This window comes from Simochromis diagramma, unplaced genomic scaffold (genome assembly GCF_900408965.1).
Source record: "Simochromis diagramma unplaced genomic scaffold, fSimDia1.1 OVJJ01000487.1, whole genome shotgun sequence".
Lineage (NCBI taxonomy): Eukaryota > Metazoa > Chordata > Actinopteri > Cichliformes > Cichlidae > Simochromis > Simochromis diagramma.
In genome coordinates, this window is record NW_024387305.1 from 4,013,182 (window position 1) to 4,034,259 (window position 21,078).

At 41.5% G+C, this 21,078-nt stretch overlaps 1 protein-coding gene across 1 annotated transcript in view; it reads left to right on the plus strand.

Moving 5' to 3' along the window:
• Positions 1-20,673, plus strand: part of LOC120716924 (B-cell lymphoma/leukemia 11A-like) — a 33,042-nt gene extending 12,369 nt beyond the window's left edge. Inside the window, exon 3 of the mRNA XM_040004640.1 lies at positions 15,309-20,673. Coding sequence (XP_039860574.1) covers positions 15,309-17,293 — 1,985 coding nt within the window. The 3' untranslated portion in view covers positions 17,294-20,673. The remainder of the gene's footprint in view (positions 1-15,308) is intronic.
• The last annotated feature ends 405 nt before the right edge of the window (positions 20,674-21,078 follow it).

A 21,078-nucleotide genomic window follows, 5' to 3' on the forward strand; every position in this document is an offset into this window, starting at 1 on the left:
CTAAGGTGAGAAAACTGACTTTTTTTTAAAAGGTGTGATACTTGTGTGAAAGGTTGGTTGTGAAGACGTGGGGATGTTTAAGAAAAGGAGTGGATTAGGTGTCACCTTTTCAGCTAGCCTTGCAGGTGTCTGCCACTCTTTTTTTTTTTTGCCTGATGCCTGACTTTCTCTCCCTCACTTCTTCTTCTCTTCTTCTGTTCTCGCTCAGAGCCTTTTGTTATTTGATTATGACAAATGGACACCAGAGAAAATCTTTAAAGTTCAAGTGCAGATTTTCTTATCTTATCTTAATTGCAGTAATCTCTTTGATTTTTTTCCCTCAAGTTTAGAAACAGTTGATGAATATAAATGCAATGATTTTATAAACAAGTTCACATTTGAATCCAAAAATAGACAAGTGTGATGTTTTAATATAAGGACAATAGATGTGATTATACGTACCCATCACATGCATGCTGCAGGAAAAATGTGGATAATATATATTTGCATGACTGTGAGTGTATGCACTTAATTGTCTACATGTAAATGTGTGCAATCCTATTTGCATGTATTTCACACATGCCCACATTAGTTTGTTATTTATAAAGAAGGTTCTTCTTTTTATCTTCCCCCTTTACTTTCAGCCTTCAAGCTATTGCTCTATTTCTTAGAAACATGTTTTCTTTCCCAAAAATCTTGTGTGGCTACTTTGGTGCGGAGGCCAAAAAAATATCTTGCTTTTATATATGTGTGTGTGTGTGTGTGTGTGTGGGAGAGAGAGATGATGGCTGTTTTTATAATGCCCCCTGCAAATTTGCATATGTATATGTGCAGATTGTATGAGAAGAGCTCTCACACTTAGAGCAGTTGGATGGGGAGGGTGATGGGGGCTGCTGCAAGGGTTGTGTGTATGGTTTATGTGTGTGTGTATGTGTGTGTGTGTGTGTGTGTGTGTGTTAAAGGGGAGTCTTATTGGCGCTTTCACCCCCTCAGACAAAGCCGGCCACTACTCCCAGATGGTAGCCTGCTCTCTTCGGCCATGTGTCTGGTATTTGTATGTGTGTGTATTTGTGTGTGTATGTGTGTGTGGACACAGACATCCAGAAAGACTGAGTGATGGAGAAATTTGTGAGTGTTTGTGTGCATGAGATTTAAGCAGATGCTGAGAGATGGCCATAACTTGAGTAAGCATACATAAAGACATGTAAAGACTGTGAGGCTTTAATTCATCCTTTGGATGGTTGTGCATGATGTGCATCTTGTTTGAAATGCATTGGAATACATAATTCAAGATAGATGGACAAGAAAACAGAAACGGATAATTTGAGGACTCAGGGGTGGACAAAATGGGACAAAAAGATGGGATGGAGGAGGAGAGACAAAGATTGGTCATTTTTAAAGGTGATGACCTAGAGATGTCAATGGGCACCTCTCTAATGGGGTCAGCCTTGAAGACTAGGCGTCAGGATTATGTTTACCTCAACTGTCTGCTGGGCAGCAAGACAACGAGTCAGGACCTACGAGTGTCTCTCATATGTCATGTAAAAAGTATTCAACTTGGCAAATAATTCTAATGGTATAGGAGTCCAGATATTCAATATGAAATCCTGCCTAAGGGTTCTGTCTAAATCCTGGTGTCCCCCTGGGGGTGTATGTTAAAGCAAGCCTTCAGCCCTGTTAAGAAGGGGCTATCTATTGCTTGGACAGACTCCAGCTTCTCTGACCTTGATGTTTGTTTTCCTTGTATCCCCAGACATAAACATGCTTCTCGCATCCAGACACACAGACAGTCAGGAAGTTATCCTCTCTGATGTTTTTCTCTTGCATCTGGCTCCTATGTGAACACAGGACAGAAGTAGTGGGTTTGAAAATTTGTGTGCACGAGAACAAAGTTAGGCGAACACAAATGTTGTGTGAATTTTTCAGTGTGCATTTTTTCACACCCTCCACCACACACACACACACAAACACACACACACACACATGCCTCCGACTCAGGCCCTTCTCTTCTCTTCTCTGAGACCTGTCAAACTGGTTCTCTTTCATTAAAGCAAAGCCCTTCTCCGTTTTCTTGACCAGGTAGTATTTTGTTATCAGACAAGAAACTAGATTCCCTTATGACAACCTTTTGCCCCACAGCTCAAAGTGCCAAGATAACCATTCCCTATTTATACCTTTATTGAGGCAAGCCCTTCTCTGCTGGTGAACGGTCTGGCAGTGCTTTCTGTGCTGGACATGCCCTGTTCTCCCCAGGCTCTGGTACTGCATTGGTCTGCCAAGTTGCAGGGCCAGATTGCCTGTAATAGGCCTGCCATTTCCCTCTCATCATCTGTCAGCACTCTGGATCCAACTGCAGGGTCCAAAGAGGGCTACCACTCTCCAATTAAAAAGGTTAATTTGCCCTCGCCGATCTCTTCCGCCTCCCCTCCCCCCCCCCCCCCCTACAGCTTTACTATGTCTTCATTAACACTCATTTGCGTTGGTGTAGCTTTCTTTTCTCTTTCTCTCTCATTTTACTTGGTTTCTGTAAATACTGCTTTAAGTTGAAAAGATAAGACTGAATGGCCATTAACATATTTTTTGAGCCAGCATATGAATTAAATTGCTGTCAGTGGTTTCAAAGTGCTTTTGTAGCCTTGGCCAAGCAAATAATGTTAAATTCAGCAATCAGTCTTGAGCGCACAACTTCCTGCTTAATGTCACTTTGATTAACTGAGCAGTCTCAGTAGAGGATGCATGGGCTTAAAGAAAATCTATTTACAGCTTTCTTGGAGAAACTAAGATGAGAAGATAATTGCAAATCTTGCTCATATCTATCTATCTATCTATCTATCTATCTATCTATCTATCTATCTATCTATCTATCTATCTATCTATCTATCTATCTATCTATCTATCTATCTATCTATCTATCTATCTATCTCTGTCCAGAAGAGAGAGTCCTAAGAACAGCAAAGATACTGCGCAGGACCATAAAGCTCCCAGGCAGCTGGAGGAGCCCAGCTTGAAGGATAAACTGGGGCGTGTACTTGTTTTGAAAAGTTTCCTCAAACTCAATCAAGCTTAACAAATAGCAAAAACATCCTAAACATTACAGTAATTCTAGGAAGTCCATGAGATGACGGTGAAAATAAACACATGCCTGTCCAGTCAAATGAGGAGAAAGATTGACAGCTCTTTCCGTCTATATGGAGGCCATACTTCATTGTTATTATCCTCACACAGTGATGTCAGTCTCTTAAGCCTAAGTCAAACCTGAGTGGATGAGCAATGTGCAAGTGAGACTGAGATCCACCTCATTTAAACAGATGGAGAGGAGTACTCCATCTCCAGTACGCTTGGTACTTTGGTATTTTCTTTTTTCCTCTCAGTTACCTCTTTCTCCCTGATCTTTGTAGTTCTCTTCAATGTTGCAATCTTTTTTATCTCGGAGGGAACTCCTCCTCATCCTCTCCCTCCCTCCTTCCCTCCCTCTCTCTCTCTGTTTTTTTTGCCTTAAGCTTCAGCAGCGGTGTCACATGGCAAGATATACATGTGGACATGTCGCTTTGTGATCCCAAAGCTCAGGAAGGAAGCTGCCTCTAACCGCTGCCTGTGCTGCTGCATTCTGTCAGTTAGCACTGCCGTCAAAGCTCCATCCTCACGTCCGGCCAGCACAGCTAATAAAATATTTGGTTTGTGGATCTTTTTGAGCAGGATATTGAGATAACTGAAATATAGATAACGCTGGATTTGGATTTGCACATTTCTCTTCATTTGTCATAACTCCTTTAGCCATGATTTTAATTATTTTAGACATTGGACAACTTTTGCCGTAAGTTATTCAGAAGCCTTTCTCCTTACATAATACAGCTATGGTAAAAAAAAAAAAAAAATTAGCTAAGCTAAGTTACAAAAATATGATTTTTTTTTTATTCTCACAGAATATAACACACGTTTGATGAGAAGTAAATTTAAATTAACGAAAAATTCAGCTTCGTCTGTACAGTTATTTTACCTAAATAAATCGGTTGTAGCAGCTGTGTCATCATCTGCTGTTGAGTATGAAAGCTGTTAAGTATAAATGAAATTGGGGGGTCATTCCTGGTAGTTTAAGTGATTAACATAAGCTAATGACTTTGGAAGGATGAACAGGAGGTGAAGATAAAGGGGGGGGGGGGGGGGGGGGGAGGATGTTGTCTGGCTCCCTCACCCACCATTAAAGGCCTCCTGCCCCTGGACTGAAAGAGTGGGCCAGTTTCCCATGCACGGGCAGCACACGCAGGCCCTCTTTGGTTACACAAAATGTCTGCCTGTATGGCTACGGAGAGAGATATTATTAGCGTTATTTTGCCGGAGTTATATGAGAGCATGGTGCTTTTAGGACCCCTTGTTTGAGTGGCTGACAGACACTTGAGTTTGTGCTGCAGATTAAATGAAATTTTAGCAGCTTTTTCTTGGGACTAGGCCATAAAACCACACAAAGGAAGCAGCTGCCACTAATGTAATCTAGAATGGGGTGCTGCAGTGTAAAGCTGTCCACCACTCTTTTGTTTTTCCATTCTTCTCTTCTTTGCAGCTCTTTATGCCTTTCTTGACACCCTTCAACTACACCCCTTCCTCTCCTGATAATATCCTTGTTCTCTCATTGCCTTTAATTCCTCTTTTCATCAGCTACCCCTCCATGTACTGTAGAGGTGATGAAACTGAGGGAGAGCAATAAAGGGCATGTGTTTTATGAGCAAACATATCTTTTTATGTCTTTATATATCTATACAGCGGTGTCAAAGGTACATGAGATAGCATTTGGGTCATCTGCAAAGCATTCTCAGCCAACTTGGCTCTATTTTCTATAGGCCTACACTATATCAGCTAGAAATGTATGGAATGAGGAGCTATGCAGGTTAACCTTCTGCAAAGAAAGTTAATTTTTCAGAATGAAACACAACCAGTCTGCTGACCCTTGTGTCAGTTGTCATGATTTCTCAAAATGACAAGGTGGATCTCGGGAATCTGAGAATTGAGAAAAAATTCTGCGATTGTATAAGCAGCATGCGGAAGAAGCTGTGGAAGGAAGACTTATTTGAAGTTGACGTTTGTATCAGCATAGCAAATTTTTTAACTGGCCGGCGATGCTTTACTCAAGTAGTAACTTCTGTAAATGAAGTTTTATAGTCTGTTAGAGAAGCAATGGCACAAACATCTGGCCCATAAATCTCAGGTGGTGCTGCAGAGTGCAGTCTGAGGAACCAGTTCTACCTATCCCCTGATCAGCCATTAATCCAAATGTCTGCATTTCCACATGCATTTATATAATGTTTACAAGAAGTCTTTCTATTGTAGGCATTGCACTGTGAAGTGCTTCTGTACCGTCTAATACATGTGAAAATAACCTGAAAGCACAGTTCAATGCATTGCTTCTGCAGTGTGCATACAGCAAGTATATGAGTTTGTATATTTCCTATGTTTTTTTTTTAATATGTCTTGCCACTGCCTGTTGAGGAATGTCTCAGCTCATTGGCCCTTTCTGTAAAGAAATAATGGCTTTGAGGTGGACTCAACCAGCCTGCCTCCCTGCCAGCTAGCTGTACATGCATGTGTCCTGTTCTGCAGCTGTTTGTGAATAAATCCTTCTGTCACTAAATGCACACAGGCTTTCTTCACCTGTCCTGCTTATCAACTCTTTTTGAGAAGTAAAAGCTCATTTTGGTATTTTTCGAAGACATCTTTTACTAGATTTAAAGTAAAATATGATTGCTTATTTGGTGATTATTCTTGCTGAAATTTGGACTTGTTACTACTATTATCTCTCTGATGTGCTCAGTCTGCCTTGGATTATTTTATCTTGGTTACCTTTGGTTTTACGCAGCCTTTGTAAAAACAGTAAATTAATGTTTTGCACACTTGCCCACCAACACGACATGTTTACTTAAAGCTGATGACTTCATAGAAACAGTTCTTTTCCCCCTTTTGCCACCCTCCCTTTTTGCTCCTCTGCTTTGCTCTCCCTCTTTCCATCCTCAGGGTAGGTTGCTATAGTCCCCCTTATAAACATAGTAATCTATAGGAGCCCTAGACCCAGACAGATTTTTGGCATGGCTGTACAGGTAGCATTCCAGCACGGTTTGAGATCTTACGGCCCTAGCCTCGTTAAAAGCCTGATTTATGCTTTACAGCTGGGCACAAAGGAACCTACAGGTTGGCTACCTTAATTAATATCACGCTCACTACAGCTTGGACCTATGCAAGGATCTGACACACCTCCGGGGAGAATATGCAGAAAGATCCACGTGATGGTAGATGGTGTGAGTGTGCACGTAACTGAAAAGACAGCTGAAAAAACAAAAACAAATACAAAAAACTTGTACCTGTGTTAAGCATGCTTTTAAAAGCACATGCAGTGCAGCCAAACTGAAGCCATCACTGATATATATGCTAAATTGGTCTTCAATAGCAATATTGGTTATGGGTGTTGGCGTTCTGATCTGTAAGTCCAATTCTGTACTGTTTGGCCCATTATCTTCCATTCTTTGCTATAGTGGCTGATCAGACCACATGTCTTCAATTAGTAGGCAGGAATCTGGTACGGCGAGACTCGAAGATGAAGAATTGTGTGAAGCATGGCCTGATATTGCCAAGCATATGGCCCATCCATCTTACAGACTGTTATCGATGGTAAACGTTACATGTACATGAACTGAATGCCTTAAACCTGCTCAGTCTTCTCTCCTCCAAGTTGTGTTGCTGAGAAAAAAATATAATTTAGCATGAAGTGCAATCAAACTTCAAATCACTGATTTGGCAAATTATTTTAAGGCATTAGACCAAATAACAATGAATAAATAAAAAACAAATCAACAAATGTTATGTGACTTTTTGGCATTAACCTCTCGTAACACTTCATATTACAACTTGGTAATAACATGGTAATAACATGGTAACCATGTACAAATAAAGCTGCAATAACTACAGTGAGAGCAATCCTGCTGTAAAGGTCTAGAAAAGGAGCCCAAAAAGAAATATATATAGGTCACTTTGGATCTCTGACCACTTCTTCGCTCTCTTATGTCTCTCCCTGCTTCTGTAGTAAGGGGCTGAATTTAGGGCTGAACAGGAGGCCATTTTGCAATTTTAATCAAGATTTGGAAAGCGCCTGGGCAGAGCAATGGCCCAACACAGTTTTCTCCTTGATGAATTAATAATGTAATGGGGAATGGAGGCTTGGAAGAATGGATGGTGGTTGGTTGGGGCACTGAGGTGTCACTGTTAGGGCCTGTGTCCTTATTATGGGATCAGAGAACTTCATGTCCTAAGCTTCAATTCCAGTGTGCTCTTCTTGGTAAAATAAGTGCTAAGATTAAAAAAGAAAATCACAGAATATAGTGATCAAATAATTCTGTAACTTAAACTGTGTCTTTTTCCTAAGGAAAATGGATTTGTGAGCTAGATCTGACCCTGAGACACCCCTTGATCTAAAGAGTCTGGCTATTGATGCTTCCTTAACCACTCGACCACCGTGTGCACAGTCACACACACCAGATGGGACGCGTGTTAAACCCTCAGCCTCCACAGCTCCAGGCCACGGGACACTCCAACACACTGGCCCTCTTGTTTTAAAGTGCCATGTCCCTCCACAATGCCTTGAGGCTCCTATGCATAACGAGCTGCTATGCTTGGCCCAAGCTCACATGCCCTGGTCCTCTCACCCTGAGGTGGTAGGACAGGGTGAAAAATAACTGCATGTTTAAAACAGCCCTTGTTCACTGATATCCAAATGATGACCCATGCCTGAGAGCTTCTGGGGCTACTGTGAGCGTGTTTATGAACAAACAACTCAGGTCAACATCAGGCAAAACTTTGTGTTTTCTAAAAGCTGTCCACTTTTGCACAAGGCAAAGAAAATATAGTACTGGTATAGATTACCGTTGATCCAAGTGCATCTGAAGCCTAAAACCACCACAAAGACCATCAAACAAATGCACCTTCAGTGCTGATTTTTTTTTTACAGAAGTATTAGTGCAAAGAGTTTATCCTTCTCATTTGTGTCAAGTAAAAGTAACAGAGAGTCAAAAAAATTTGCACACGCTGGCCGAACGGATACATTTTGAGATATACCTGGCACAAAATACATGCGAGAAGAAAATGAGAAGTATTTTGAGACACAGGTGTTTATAAGTGAAGAGTCCCTTGGGGTTTAAGAAAAGAAGGATTTAGAGAAAAATTTTTTTGCTTGTGTGTGAGTTACAGTATCTGTGTGTGATATAGGCCAAAGGTAAAAGCTAATAGATGCATTGAAAGGGGCAAGGGAGAAGTTATGGGTGGGTTACAGAGTGTGTGTGATTGCGAGAGAAAGACCTGCTCTGACCTCTTTCAGTGCTGTCATCAGAGCGTGTTAAGAAAATAACGTGATGGAAAGAGGAGCATGCAGGCTGCATCGGGGACAAAAAGGGAATGACTTCAACCTTAGACAGGCTTAAGTGTTTACTCAGTCCAGACAGATACACTGTGTGTATGTGTGTTACAGTGTGTGAAGCTGTTTTTATCTGTTCGGATGTCCAGAGATGCACAGACTACAGGTCCGTGCCTGTAGATGAGAGAAAGTCTCTTTAACTTCTCTTCTTCTTAAACTTAGGCCAACTTCGTGTTTATTTTTCATCTGCTTTGTGTTTTACCCCGACTTTTAATTTATTATTTATGTTTGGCTGTTTGTGCAAGTCCATCTAGGAGTACATGGTAGTGAATGCAGATCTTGCCTCATACATCCACACATTTCACTTAACCTAGTCCCTATTCCAGAGGAATAGAGACAAACGATAAAATACCATGAAATTCAACATGAGTGTTTATTGCAAGAGAGCATCCTGTTCTTAAAGCTACCATGGATTTCAGTATCTTTATAGGTAGATAGGAGACTGCTTAACTGGCTTTAAACAATTGCTATTTCATAAACGATACAAGGATGTTGCAGCCTGGCTCATTCTGTGCTCTGTCCAGAAGCAAATGAAGCAAAAGCACATAAAGACACAAATATGAGGCTTTATTTAAAGTAAGACAGTTTTTCAGGTCTGCACTTTGTGTTTCCAAATTTTAAACTTGCAATATGCTGCCTTCTTATTGCTCAGAGTAGTCAATAGCTCTGTTTATCAGAGCTTTTCTGTAAGCTCTTTGGTAACGTGACTTCAGTATGCATACATTAGATCTTTAGAATTGCTTCCATGTGGCATTTGTGATGTTTTGTCCATCTTCCTACATGTCTGTGAAGACATGTAGTGGGGGGGAGGTCAGACACAGGGGCCTGTATGCTCCGGTGAAGCCGTATCGCGTCCTGGCAAATGGTATGCAGGCTCATAACGCGCTCCACTCATCCAATAGCCGGAGACGAAACAGTTTTGACAGTGTTGAATGCCCTGCCCCGGGGGCCTTATCATCCTTTGCTGCTTGCCTGCCTCCTTCCCCTGTTTCTCTTCTCCTGATGCTATCTATCTAGAGATTTATGCAGAAATGTGCAGCTAGTCGACCTCCCTGGTCCCCTTCCATCCTTTCTGCAGGGACGGCAGCCTGTCATAAGCTGAGCTATGCAGAGATAGTGAAGCTCAGGCTCTGGCCTCATGTTATACGAAGGCTATCTTGACATTGCACTTGAAACACACATGATGCTTGTAAGAAATGACAGAGATGCGCTCATGTGAATGTTGAAGGTTGTATAAGCCAAAAATGTTCGTGTATTTACAATAATCTTTTGTATTCCACTGATTTCTAATATATTGTGTTATGCTCTTTGTTAGCCTATTTTATTCTGCTATCCTCCCCCTAAGCTGCAATTTATTGAGACATATCTTTTCTTTGACAGAACACTTTTCACATTTCCCCTCTGAAGTGCTCAGAGACTTCTCACCCATCTGGGATATTGCCCGAGTCCAAAAATACTCCTGCTTGATTAAGTCTTCTTATGTACCTGGATATGTGTGCTTAAACTGACACTTGGCAGTTTGCAGTTTCTTTGATTCCCGTCCTTTATTTAATACCTTCTCCACTGAGCATTGGCTTTTGTTGACGGTGGTTTGATCCTGTGAAACGGATCCCAACTCAATAAATAATCTCTGCGGATGCTTACATAAGCGACGGTCCATTTAATTAGACTGGTTAAGCTTAGAAGCCCAGAGGTCTTTTCACTGTACTATTAGAGCTAGGATGAGAAACAATAGTGCGCGGCCTCCCACTGTCACTGGTAAGCAGAGAGCAAATAATGATCTGCATCAGAGACACGGCTGGCCCTGCCTATTATAAGGTCTGCCGGACCCGAGCCGCACCCAAACACGAAGCTGTCCAGCTGCGCTTAGGATGAATGGATGGAGAGAATGATAGATGGAGTGAAAGAGAGATGGATGAACGGGTAGATGGATGGTCAGTTCAAACACAGTTCAACTGAGAAAAGATCAAAAAGACTAAGGTTATGCCGGGAAACAGACAGCGTAGAGTGATGCAAATTTAAAATTATTCTGGCAAGTGTGTTGAATGCAAATACACAGACATGAATGCATGGATACTACAGGAAACAGTCATGTAGTCATTCTAACAGTGAGTGTGCGTGCTGATTACAAAAAAAGGCACAAAATTATACGAGAACACACATTTGTCTACTGTGTATGGCGCATTCATTCATTGGCCTCTGTGTGGGTGCCATCTGTGGTTTCTTAGTGGCTCAGAAAAAACTCCCGAGCTCAACTGTTGCTCTTATCACCTTTCATGAGAAGGAGAAAGGAAAGGTAAGAAGTGTAAAAGTCTGATTGGGAACAAAGCTACAGCCAGCAGCTTACTTTATACTGGCACAGGCCTTCAAAGACCACCATGCATCTTTATCTGGAGATCTGCACCCCCTCCCCTGTCTTGCTCATGCCAGCTGCTTTTCTTCTCCTAGTCTACCTCTGTCTTTCCCCGTTCCTTTCTGTTTTAGCTCTCCATTCTTTTTTTCCCCCTCATTGTGTGTCTCCTTTTCACTTTCCCTACATTTGTGCCTTATGTAGTGAGTAGTGGTCAGCTTCCCCATACTGTATAATGTGTGACTCCAACACCAGTCAGTGTTGGCTGGTTTTCTGTTTAGTAAACTGTATTTCCTGCATCCAGCTTTGTCTCAGGAACAAGTGTTTGTCAAACAAGCCTTTTGTCTGTGGCCAGTGGCTTAGCGCACCATAACGAGCCTGGCTGGGACAAAGAGCTGGGTGTATGTGGCTGTGGCAGAGAAACACAGACAAACAGATTGAGACGTAGAAGTAAGAAAGAAGGTCAAGGCCAGTCCATTTGCTCTATCAGGTTTCAGACACACACACAAAGAAAAAAAAGCAGAGACAGAGAAAAAACTTAAGGTGATAACATGTATGAGGCGTATGACAGATCCTTCTCTTAGTCTCTAAAGCTGCTAATGAAAAATTACAGTTCTGTTGTTAACTGAGCTGAAAGTCATGTAAACCAAGAAGGCCCCTATTGTGAGCTTCTGTTACTCCCCCATCTTTTTCCTCAACCTCTCCTTTCCTGCTTCACCCTTCACCCCTGTCCAGTCCCTGACTGTGAATACCCTAATGACATAAACAGAGTGGTAATCACATTAACAGGAGTTACGGCCGAGGCACTCTTAAGAGGCACTGTATTGACAACCCTCCGTCTTCCCGAGGCACTCACTCCAACACCTATAAACACTTATGAATATTGGCAAAGACCTTCTATTAGCATAATCACTTTTCAGGTGTGTGTGAGTGCTCTCTCGAGCCATAGCGACTGATAACTTTGAGAAATGGCAGTGACACACTGTGTCCCTCGTGTCTTCTGTCTCTGTGGCTTCCTCCTCCTTTGGAAGCCAAGCAAGCTAATCCTGTTAGCCCATTCCTCCATTAGCTAAATGACCAATATCAGTGAAAGCTGCATGGTCACACCAGGACAGGCTCAGCCCACTATCGCAACTGGTCAAGGACAAAAATAAAAATAAAAATGGAGGTCATGGTAAGTCTGCTAACTTTTTATTGTATGGCTAAATAGTAGTAAACAATACATCTGTGAGTGGTGGGTGAGGAAGAGAAAGCTGTTGACATTTTTGTGTCAGTGCATCTTTAACTTGCCAGCACTTGGTCAATGGGTTGTCTTTGTGTCTGTTACTTGATTTTGTTGTGGTTTTGCCAGTGTTTGGGCTTATGGGACAAAGTGGAACAGGGTGGTATAGCTACTCTTTGTGTAAGTACATGTTGTTGAGAGAGTGCAAGTAAGACTAATTATGGGAAATGGGCCATTAATGATAGAGGAATATGCACAAGCAATGTGTTCCTCAGTTGCCTAGAATTTCTGGATTCTGTATGACTTTGGTCAAAATTGTTGGCTACGATGTTTTGTGAGTGTTGCTGCGAGGCTACCTTATCTTCTCTTTGACTTATCATAATTTCTCTTCTGTCCTTGCAACAGGCCTACCCCTAGATCAAATCATTTCTCTCTGATATCAGTGCAATGTCCATTAATATCACAATAATAGCCTCCCGCTGCTTTGTGTTGCAATGCTTCGAAAGTCTTTGAAGGAATTGTTAACCTCCCATTTCATTCCTTTGACTGTGTATCTTCTACTTTCTATTTTTCTTTTCTCTGTCATCCTTCTAACTTTTTGCTCCCAAACCACCTGCCCTTTCTCACTTCTTCTATATTCTTTCTGTCTCCTCTTTCCTTCACAGTCTCTTCTTTCAGCCCCTGCCATGAAATGGCAGCTAAGGGGTTGTCAGTGTGGTTTCTCCTCTCTGCTGATCCTATTTCAAAGGGACGTGTAGATTCAGCATTAGCTCCAGCTCTCTTGCTCTTCTGCTCTCCAGCCCTAACTCATCACAGACTTAAAGTTACTAGAAGAAGAGAAACGGACTGAGAAAGCGAGGGAGAGCTTTCCTTTATTCTATTAGAGGACAGACTCATTTATAAGATCATCCTTCCTCCCTCGCACAGTTTCGTGCTTCTCCATACAAGCAGAAAAAGGAAAAAAAAAAAACCCTTCAAGGCCATCAAACGCCTCGTCAGAATGTCTTTTATCCTTTTGAAAAGCTGTCCTTCCATCCCTTTGAGGACAGCTATTAAGGACAATAGTGGGCTTATTTAGATATCTCCTCTGCCATTGTTGTAAATCTGGGCATGTGTTGGTCTGGCTTGTTGATGCCCATCAATGTGTCCACTGCTCGGATGGGAATAACAATTATCATCACTGCTTGTGGCATGAACACAGTTTGTCAAATGTCTATAGATGGAGTAGTGATTGCATAGCACAAGACATGCTGGTTTTGATGCATAAGAAAATGAATTGAGTACTGGCTTTGAAGTGCATTCTTGTGGCTCTTGTGTCCTTCAGAAATATGGTGGGTTGTCATTAGGAATGTCTCCTTCACGCCACACTTCTCTCCTTTGCTCCCTTCCTTTCCCCCTGCCTCCTTCCATGATCCTTTAGTGCTCACTTTCCTCTAAAAACATGGACGTCTCACATTCCAGCCAGCCCCTCCTTCTTTCTTGTCCTTCACAATAACAAAAAAAATTAATCTGTTTTCCCCCCTCATGCATATATACTGTGTGCTCGCACATTAAGACGGGGATGAGGAAGCGCGTAGACTGAATCAAAGCAAAGTGAACGGGAGAGGCCAGGTTATTGCAACTGTTTTACAAGTGACACGGGGCTTTCTACTTAAAGCCATAAAAACACACACATAATAAGGAAACATACATATAGCAGTTAATGTAATGGGCACATTTTATTTGTGCTTATGAGAGAGGGAGAAAAAAATGTGTATGGGCAAATGGCTTTTTTATGATGGAAAAATTCCATAGTGGGTCAAAGCCCCTTGCAGGTGGCAGCAATTAACTGTAATTTTTGCAGATTGTAATGATCCATAATTTACCAGTATACCCCCTTCCAACTCTTTTCAGTCAAGAGAAAAAGGTTTGTGTGGAGGTTTGATTGGGTGCACATTTTAGCTGTGTCCTGGTCTTTAAGTGAGATTGTTCGGAGGGGGCCACATTGACTCTGGACACATAAGATAGAGAAACAAACCAAAAAACACCAATCCGTTCCCTATGTTGCTCATCCACCACATCCCTCCTCTTTCTTTTAGACTGTCACTATATTTTTCTGGCCCCTCTCACCCTTTTGCTTCAACAGTAGAAGGCTTAAAACATGCAAAACTGTCCATCCACCATCTTAGGGATCACCCATAGTTTCAATCAGGCACACATAGCCTATCATCCTCTCTCCCGCTCCCTTGTTTTCCCTCTTCAAACACAGTATGGCCATGGTTTGGGTTCAGCATTGGCAAATGACTTCAGAAAAATGCCCTCAAGTGAAAGAAGAAAAAAGGGAAGAAATGATAAGAAACCCCAAAGATGAAAGAGGGAGCACATTTGCAAGTGGCGGATGCTTCTTATTTTGCATATCTCTCACTTCTTCTTTCTCCTTCTTCTCCTTTTCTATTCACCTGAGAGGATTTAAATAAATCCATAAAGCATGAAATATCAGAAATAGAAAAGTAATGCATGAAATGCATTTTCATTGGAGCCTCCCCACCCACACACAAACACACATACCCAATTTTCCTCTTCGCTTCTTTTTTTCCTGTGAATGTGTGTTTTTTGTGATAAACGCTGGTACAATTTATTAACATGTGACCTCTTATTTGTATTCAGTGTTAATATGCAGCATCAGATACATGTCCCACTTTAGCCCTGCTAATTCTGTAAACAAGGCTTTGGAGGGGAGATGAGTGTTTTTAACGAGATTAGGCGTGCATTGTCAGGCAAATCTCAGGTCAGTGTGCAAGTGCTATTGAAAGTCAATTATTGTTTTAAATATTCCTATGCCTTCTTCCCGTGTAATTTGTGTGTTTGCTGCCTGTCTCTTGTAATTGTGTTTTATCTTTTGTTCTGTTAAGTGTTAAATCTAAATTCACACACACACCTACACACACACACACACACACACAGTTTTCACATTTTATAGCTGAGATATTGAGCAATAACAATTTTACTAAGACGAATAATTTGCTCTGTTTAAATAGAGTGCAATTGTAAATTATTTTTTTTTTAAATGTTATTCAATACCTTCATCTAATCATAATAGTTCTGGTCAGAAGTGATCGCAGATATTTTATAGGCTGTTGTCAAATTAGTCTATATTCTCTTGGTTTTTGATAATTACTTTACCTATTTTAAAACCCTACTTGCATTATTTAAGCATCATGTTTCCTTTTATAATAATATATGGTGTTAATAAAATTACTAATGTTCTTTTTATAGTTTGAATCTCCCAGTTTACATTTATTTTCTCTCTGTGTGTTTCTTTTTGTCAGATAAAGATGAGCCCAGCAGTTACACCTGCACCACATGCAAACAGCCTTTCACCAGTGCCTGGTTCCTGCTCCAGCATGCCCAGAACACCCATGGCTTCCGTATCTATCTGGAGAGCGAGCCCGGCAGCCCCCTCACCCCTCGTGTGGCTGCAGCTCCCGGAATGGGGGGTGACTGTAATTCCTCCCAGCCCCCTCTTCATGCTGTACACTTGGCTGATGGCAGCCCTTACAGCCTCCTGAGAATGCCGGGTTCTGGGTCTGGTCGGGATTCAGCGTCCACGCCTCGTGAGGGCCGCTATCCCCGAACGCCACCGCTATTCAGCCCACCACCGCGCCATCACCTCAGCCCTGATGACTTAGCCTTGGCAACACACCATCCCAGTGCTTTTGACCGGGTGATGAGGCTGAACTCTGTGCCATTAGAAGCCCCTCAGACCATGGACTTTTCTAGACGTCTACGTGAGCTGGCCGGAAATGCCACAGGAGGTTCTCCGCCTCTTTCCCCTAACAGACCCAACCCTATGCAACGGCTGCTGCAGCCTTTCCAGCCAGGTTCTAAGCCTCCATTTTCAGCAACACCTCCCCTCTCCACCTCTCAGTCACCTTCTGGCTCACGTTCCACACCTAATCCTGTAACAAATGCAGTCCAATCGACCACCCCTCTCAAAGCAAAATCTTGTGAGTTCTGCGGGAAGACCTTCAAATTCCAGAGCAACCTTATTGTTCACCGGCGTAGCCATACAGGGGAAAAGCCATTTAAGTGTCACCTCTGTAACCATGCCTGCACACAGGCTAGCAAACTAAAACGTCACATGAAGACACATTGTCAGAGTAAGTCTTCACTGCTTAATGCCAAGTCAGATGATGGTCTTTCAACTGCTAGTTCACCTGAACCTGGTACGAGTGAGCTGATGGGCAGTGCCACAGATGCACTCAAGTCAGTGGTGGCAAAGTTCAAAAGTGAGAACAATGGCCTTCTGCCTGAAAATGGAGAGGAGGAGGAGGAAGAGGAAGATGATGAGGAAGAGGAAGAAGAAGAAGAAGAGGAGGAGGAGGAGGAAGAAGAGGAGGAGGGGGAGGAGGAGGAAATTGAAAGAAAGCCTGGAGTAGAAGAAGAGGGAAGGAATGACTACCGATTTAGCTTGAGGCTTGAAGGGGCTCGCCATCACCAGAACAGCGAGGCTCTGCACCCACATCGCCGGAGCTTATCCAGGGAGCCTATTGATGAAAACTCAGCCATGGAGTCAGACCGGGCAGATGACGGAACCACTACTACTATCAATGGCTTGAGACCTCTATCTAATGACAACATGTCCAGGAAGCTGTTGGGTGGAGGGGTCAGTCCTGGTTCCCTCAGTCCCCTGTCCAAGCGCATCAAGGTAGAGAAAGACCTTGACCCTCCCACTCCCACAATCCCAAACACAGAGAACGTCTACTCTCAGTGGCTTGCTGGCTACGCTGCCTCCCGGCAACTCAAGGACCCCTTCATCAGCTTCACAGGTGGGGACTCCAGACAATCACCCTTTGCCTCTTCATCTGAGCACTCTTCAGAAAACGGCAGCTTGCGCTTCTCTACTCCACCCGGTGAACTCGATGGGGAACGTGCCGCATCAGTACGGAGCGGCACCGGCAGCGGGGCCAGCACTCCCCACGGTGTCAGCGGCAATGGCAGGCCGAGCTCGAAGGATGGTCGCCGCAGTGACACCTGTGAATATTGTGGCAAGGTGTTTAAGAACTGCAGCAACTTGACTGTGCACCGACGCAGTCATACTGGAGAGCGGCCCTACAAATGCGAGCTGTGCAGCTATGCGTGCGCTCAGAGCTCAAAGCTCACCCGTCACATGAAGACCCATGGACAGATGGGCAAGGACGTGTACAAATGTGAAATCTGCCACATGCCTTTCAGTGTATACAGCACTCTGGAGAAACACATGAAAAAGTGGCACAGCGACCGCCCTCTGGCTAATGACATTAAGACTGAGTAGGCAAAGAGCAGCATGCTGGTTGCTCTCTCTCAGCTCCTCTGGCTAAAAAGCAACCCTGGCTAACTAGCCAATAAGTAAGGGGAAAGGACAACAGGGTTAGACACCAGTACACAGTACAGCCCTGTTTTCATCCCGACTGGAAGAAGCTAGATGCATGATCCATTACCGGGGCAATACTATTGCATCACACTTAAAACTTTTTGAGCCTTTCTATTGTGCAATAATTTACACGTTTTGTATTTTTTGTAACTGGACAGCATGCTCTGTGTGTTTTGGCTACCTAGAGAGAAAATTGTCCTCAGCTGGTGGGTTTGGTTGTACATGTGTTGCTGTTTATACTTTTGATTTCTTCAACATAAAAAAAAAAGACTTATTAAAACCCATGCTGCATACAGTACATACTGTTTTACATATCATGTACAGTTTTGAGTTCAAACATAGTGGGCAGTGTCATATAATCAAAACATCAAGACAAGCAGGGTCACACTTAAAAACTGATCTTTGTGAAAGATTTTCCATGCAACATTTAGATATGATAAATATATATAGAGAGAATTAGGCCGCCTATGAAATGCTAGGCACTGGCGCCATTAAATATTTCTTTTACAAACAGCAGTGAAATTAACAATATGGTGTGAAATGACAACAACGAGTGCCTTGGATATTTTACCTGCATTAGTTAATCCTCCTTTTTGCTATAAGCTCGGAGTTTCAGCTATAAAAGATTACACAACATGCACATATGAAATAAGCAGGTCCTTGCATCAAGCACCTGTACGACCCTTGTGTTTTTTTTTTTTTTTTTGACTTAGTGGAGCATAGAGAACCAGCTAAAACAAAAAGAAAAAAAGAAAAAAAGATTACGTGTATCTCTGGTGAATCATTTATCTGCTTGCCTCCTGTAGATTTTTTTTTTTCGAGATTACAGTTCTGTTTACGGGCATGTTACATGCTTGAGTTTGGTGTAGAGTTTTGGTATAGGTGAATATGTTTTTTGGTACCGTACTGAGGGGGTACTCTGGCGAGTTGTTTTACCAACATAAAGCTCTTAATTTTTCAGAGTTTATTTTCTTTGATAATTAAACAATTTGCAGGTGTTTTTTGCAAGTAACACAGAGTAATGTTTCTTTGGTGTCCGCCAACAGCCACTTGAAGACCCCAGTGTGGGATTTAGTTGTTGTAAGCCAGACAGATTTTTTCAGGTGAGGGTTGGGTGGGTGTAAGAGCATAAGGGTGGATGATGTTCAGGGTAGTAAGTGGGGAGTGGGTTTACCAGGTGTCTCTACAATTCAAAAATCTATGTCGCTGTAGTGTTATTTCCCGTCACCGCATTAGATCTTAGAAACTGTTTAGCGATCCAAATTTTTTTTAACAAGTCACACTGAAATCCAAAATGTGATTCTAAATCAAAGGACAAGAATATTGAAAAAAAATCAGCAAATTTTCCCTCGCAGACAAGGTTTTAAGTTTTCACATTTAGTTTTCTTTTCGTTTGTCTAGACCTACGCGTGGTAGCCATGTGTTTTTTTTTTTTTTTTTAGTCTTCACTCCCTGTCATTGTTGATGATATAGCACTTGTCACTCTGCCTTGGATTCTGTATCTGTCTCTCTAATCGGAGGTACAGTCGGTTGAGTATAAAATGAGTACCGGATTTCAGGTCTGGTACTGCCTACGTGCACTGTTCAATTTTCCCAGTTTACAGTCGGACGCTCAAGGGAAAACTAGCTCTTATGCTGACAGATTAGTGTGGTGTCATTGCTTTGCATTAAAAGAAAAAAAGAAGAAAAAAAAGAAGAAAAAGAACGTTGAACTAGAAACTGTTGCCAGCCATGTCTCCTTCTGAGAACTAAACATTGGTTTGGATCTTGGAAGTAATAATGCAGGAACTGCCATAGAAACATCCTGCTTCATACTACAAACTATAGAAATATACTGCTCAGTACAGAAAAATAAAAATTCTACAAATTTGATTTAAACAGATAAGTAAAATGTGCTGTTGATTCTTTTTAAAAAAAAAGTAAAACATCAATATCTTTAGGGGAGAACCTTATTTAAATTTTGTTTGTTTACTGTTGTTTCTCTTTTCTGTCCTGGAGACACCAGGACTTGATCACTATGTAATGAACTGTAATGTCTCTCATGTTTTTTGCCTTTACTATACACAAGTCTTCAGGTTGAACAAAAATTTGCATTGGGGAGAGATTTATGATATATAAATATATAGAGAGAACTTAAAATACTTAGGAAATTGCACACTCATGTAAGTTCCTATGTTCAAAACACATTTATGGTCTACTTTTTTTCCTGTATTTAGAATGGTATTTGAAATTAATGTTCACTTAGTGTAGGCACTTATAGTATTTATGTTGGAGCCTGTATTTTTAACTGTTTTGCCTGTACTCTTTAAAGGTTTCAATGTACCCTTTTTCTGTAGTGAAAAAAAAATCCCAACAAGCTGCCACCGTATATTTTCTTAATTTGGCAGGATAATATAGTGTGAATAATTTGTATGCTTGAAAATAAGTATTTCTGAAAAATAAAATGTTGTGGTGTTCCCCAAGGGTGAGAGGTCATATGATGGCCTTTTCAGGCAGTCCCGCTGGAGTGACCACAATGAGGTAAAAACAGGTGGTTGTACATATCTTTTTAGTTTGTTTTATATATTTTTCTCTCCTGCCATTTTATATGCAGTAATACAAGCTATTGTTGGGTTTTCTTGGTAGAAAAGTTTTTACTGTCTTTGATCATGTACCACCTAAAAACATTCCAGCTGTTTTGCTTTTTTTTAAGGACATTTTGTCATATGCAATCAATTCAACATTAATCTGAAAGATTTTTTTTTTATTTTTTTGCTACAGATTGTTTTTTTTTTCATTGCCAAAAGATCCACGGTGCTTTATAATTTAAATATGGTACATCTCATATGCAAGGCATATTCTAAATAACTGAACTCATGCGAAGAAAAGTTTGGTACATGTTATCCATGCTGACGGTACTAAGGTACATATAGGTTTTCAACCTTATTTCATCCTGTGTATTTACTCTCAAGCTGTTTGTTCTAACCTGAACTTGAAGTTGACCTTTGGCATTGGTTGACATTATTTATTATGACTACAAACACGCATGTTCCATTCAGAACACAGTCACTGCAAAACAAATCTGTTCAGTTTTCTCTCTCCTGATGAAGTGTGATGGCTTAATTTCTATGATGACCAAAGGTCATTGACCAACATTTACAAGTTCTTGCTTGAATTAAAGAATTTATTGTTGTTGTTTTTTTTTCAGTTATGGAGATGCCACTCTATTTTCAGCCGTTGTCTGCATTATTCTCTTCACTCAGCCATTTTGTCTTGAAAAATAATAAAAAGTATTACATACATATTTGAATTTGGTGCTTTTATTAATTTACTTTTTTGTTTATCATAGTATGCACAGTCACAATACTGTATAAGACAATTAATAGTGTTACATAAACATTTTAATACATTCCACAGATATGTTTGCATGGGTCAGCTTGGATCACATGTCATCAGGGTGGAAGTTTACAATCATATCTGTGTGCAGTGGCCTTGTTAGGTCAGCTAAAGATCTGTGTTATATCTCCAGCAAACTTCTATTCACCCTACCCCCCTAGTTTCCCCACCCACACCTCTAGCAATAGCTTTCTTTCTGTCTCTTTTTGCCCTTCTTGCCTTTGGTCTTCACTTTTATCGTCCTTTATCTGACTTTATATATGTGCCTGTGTCCAAATCTCTTTTTTCTTTTTCAGACCACTCCTTTCCCT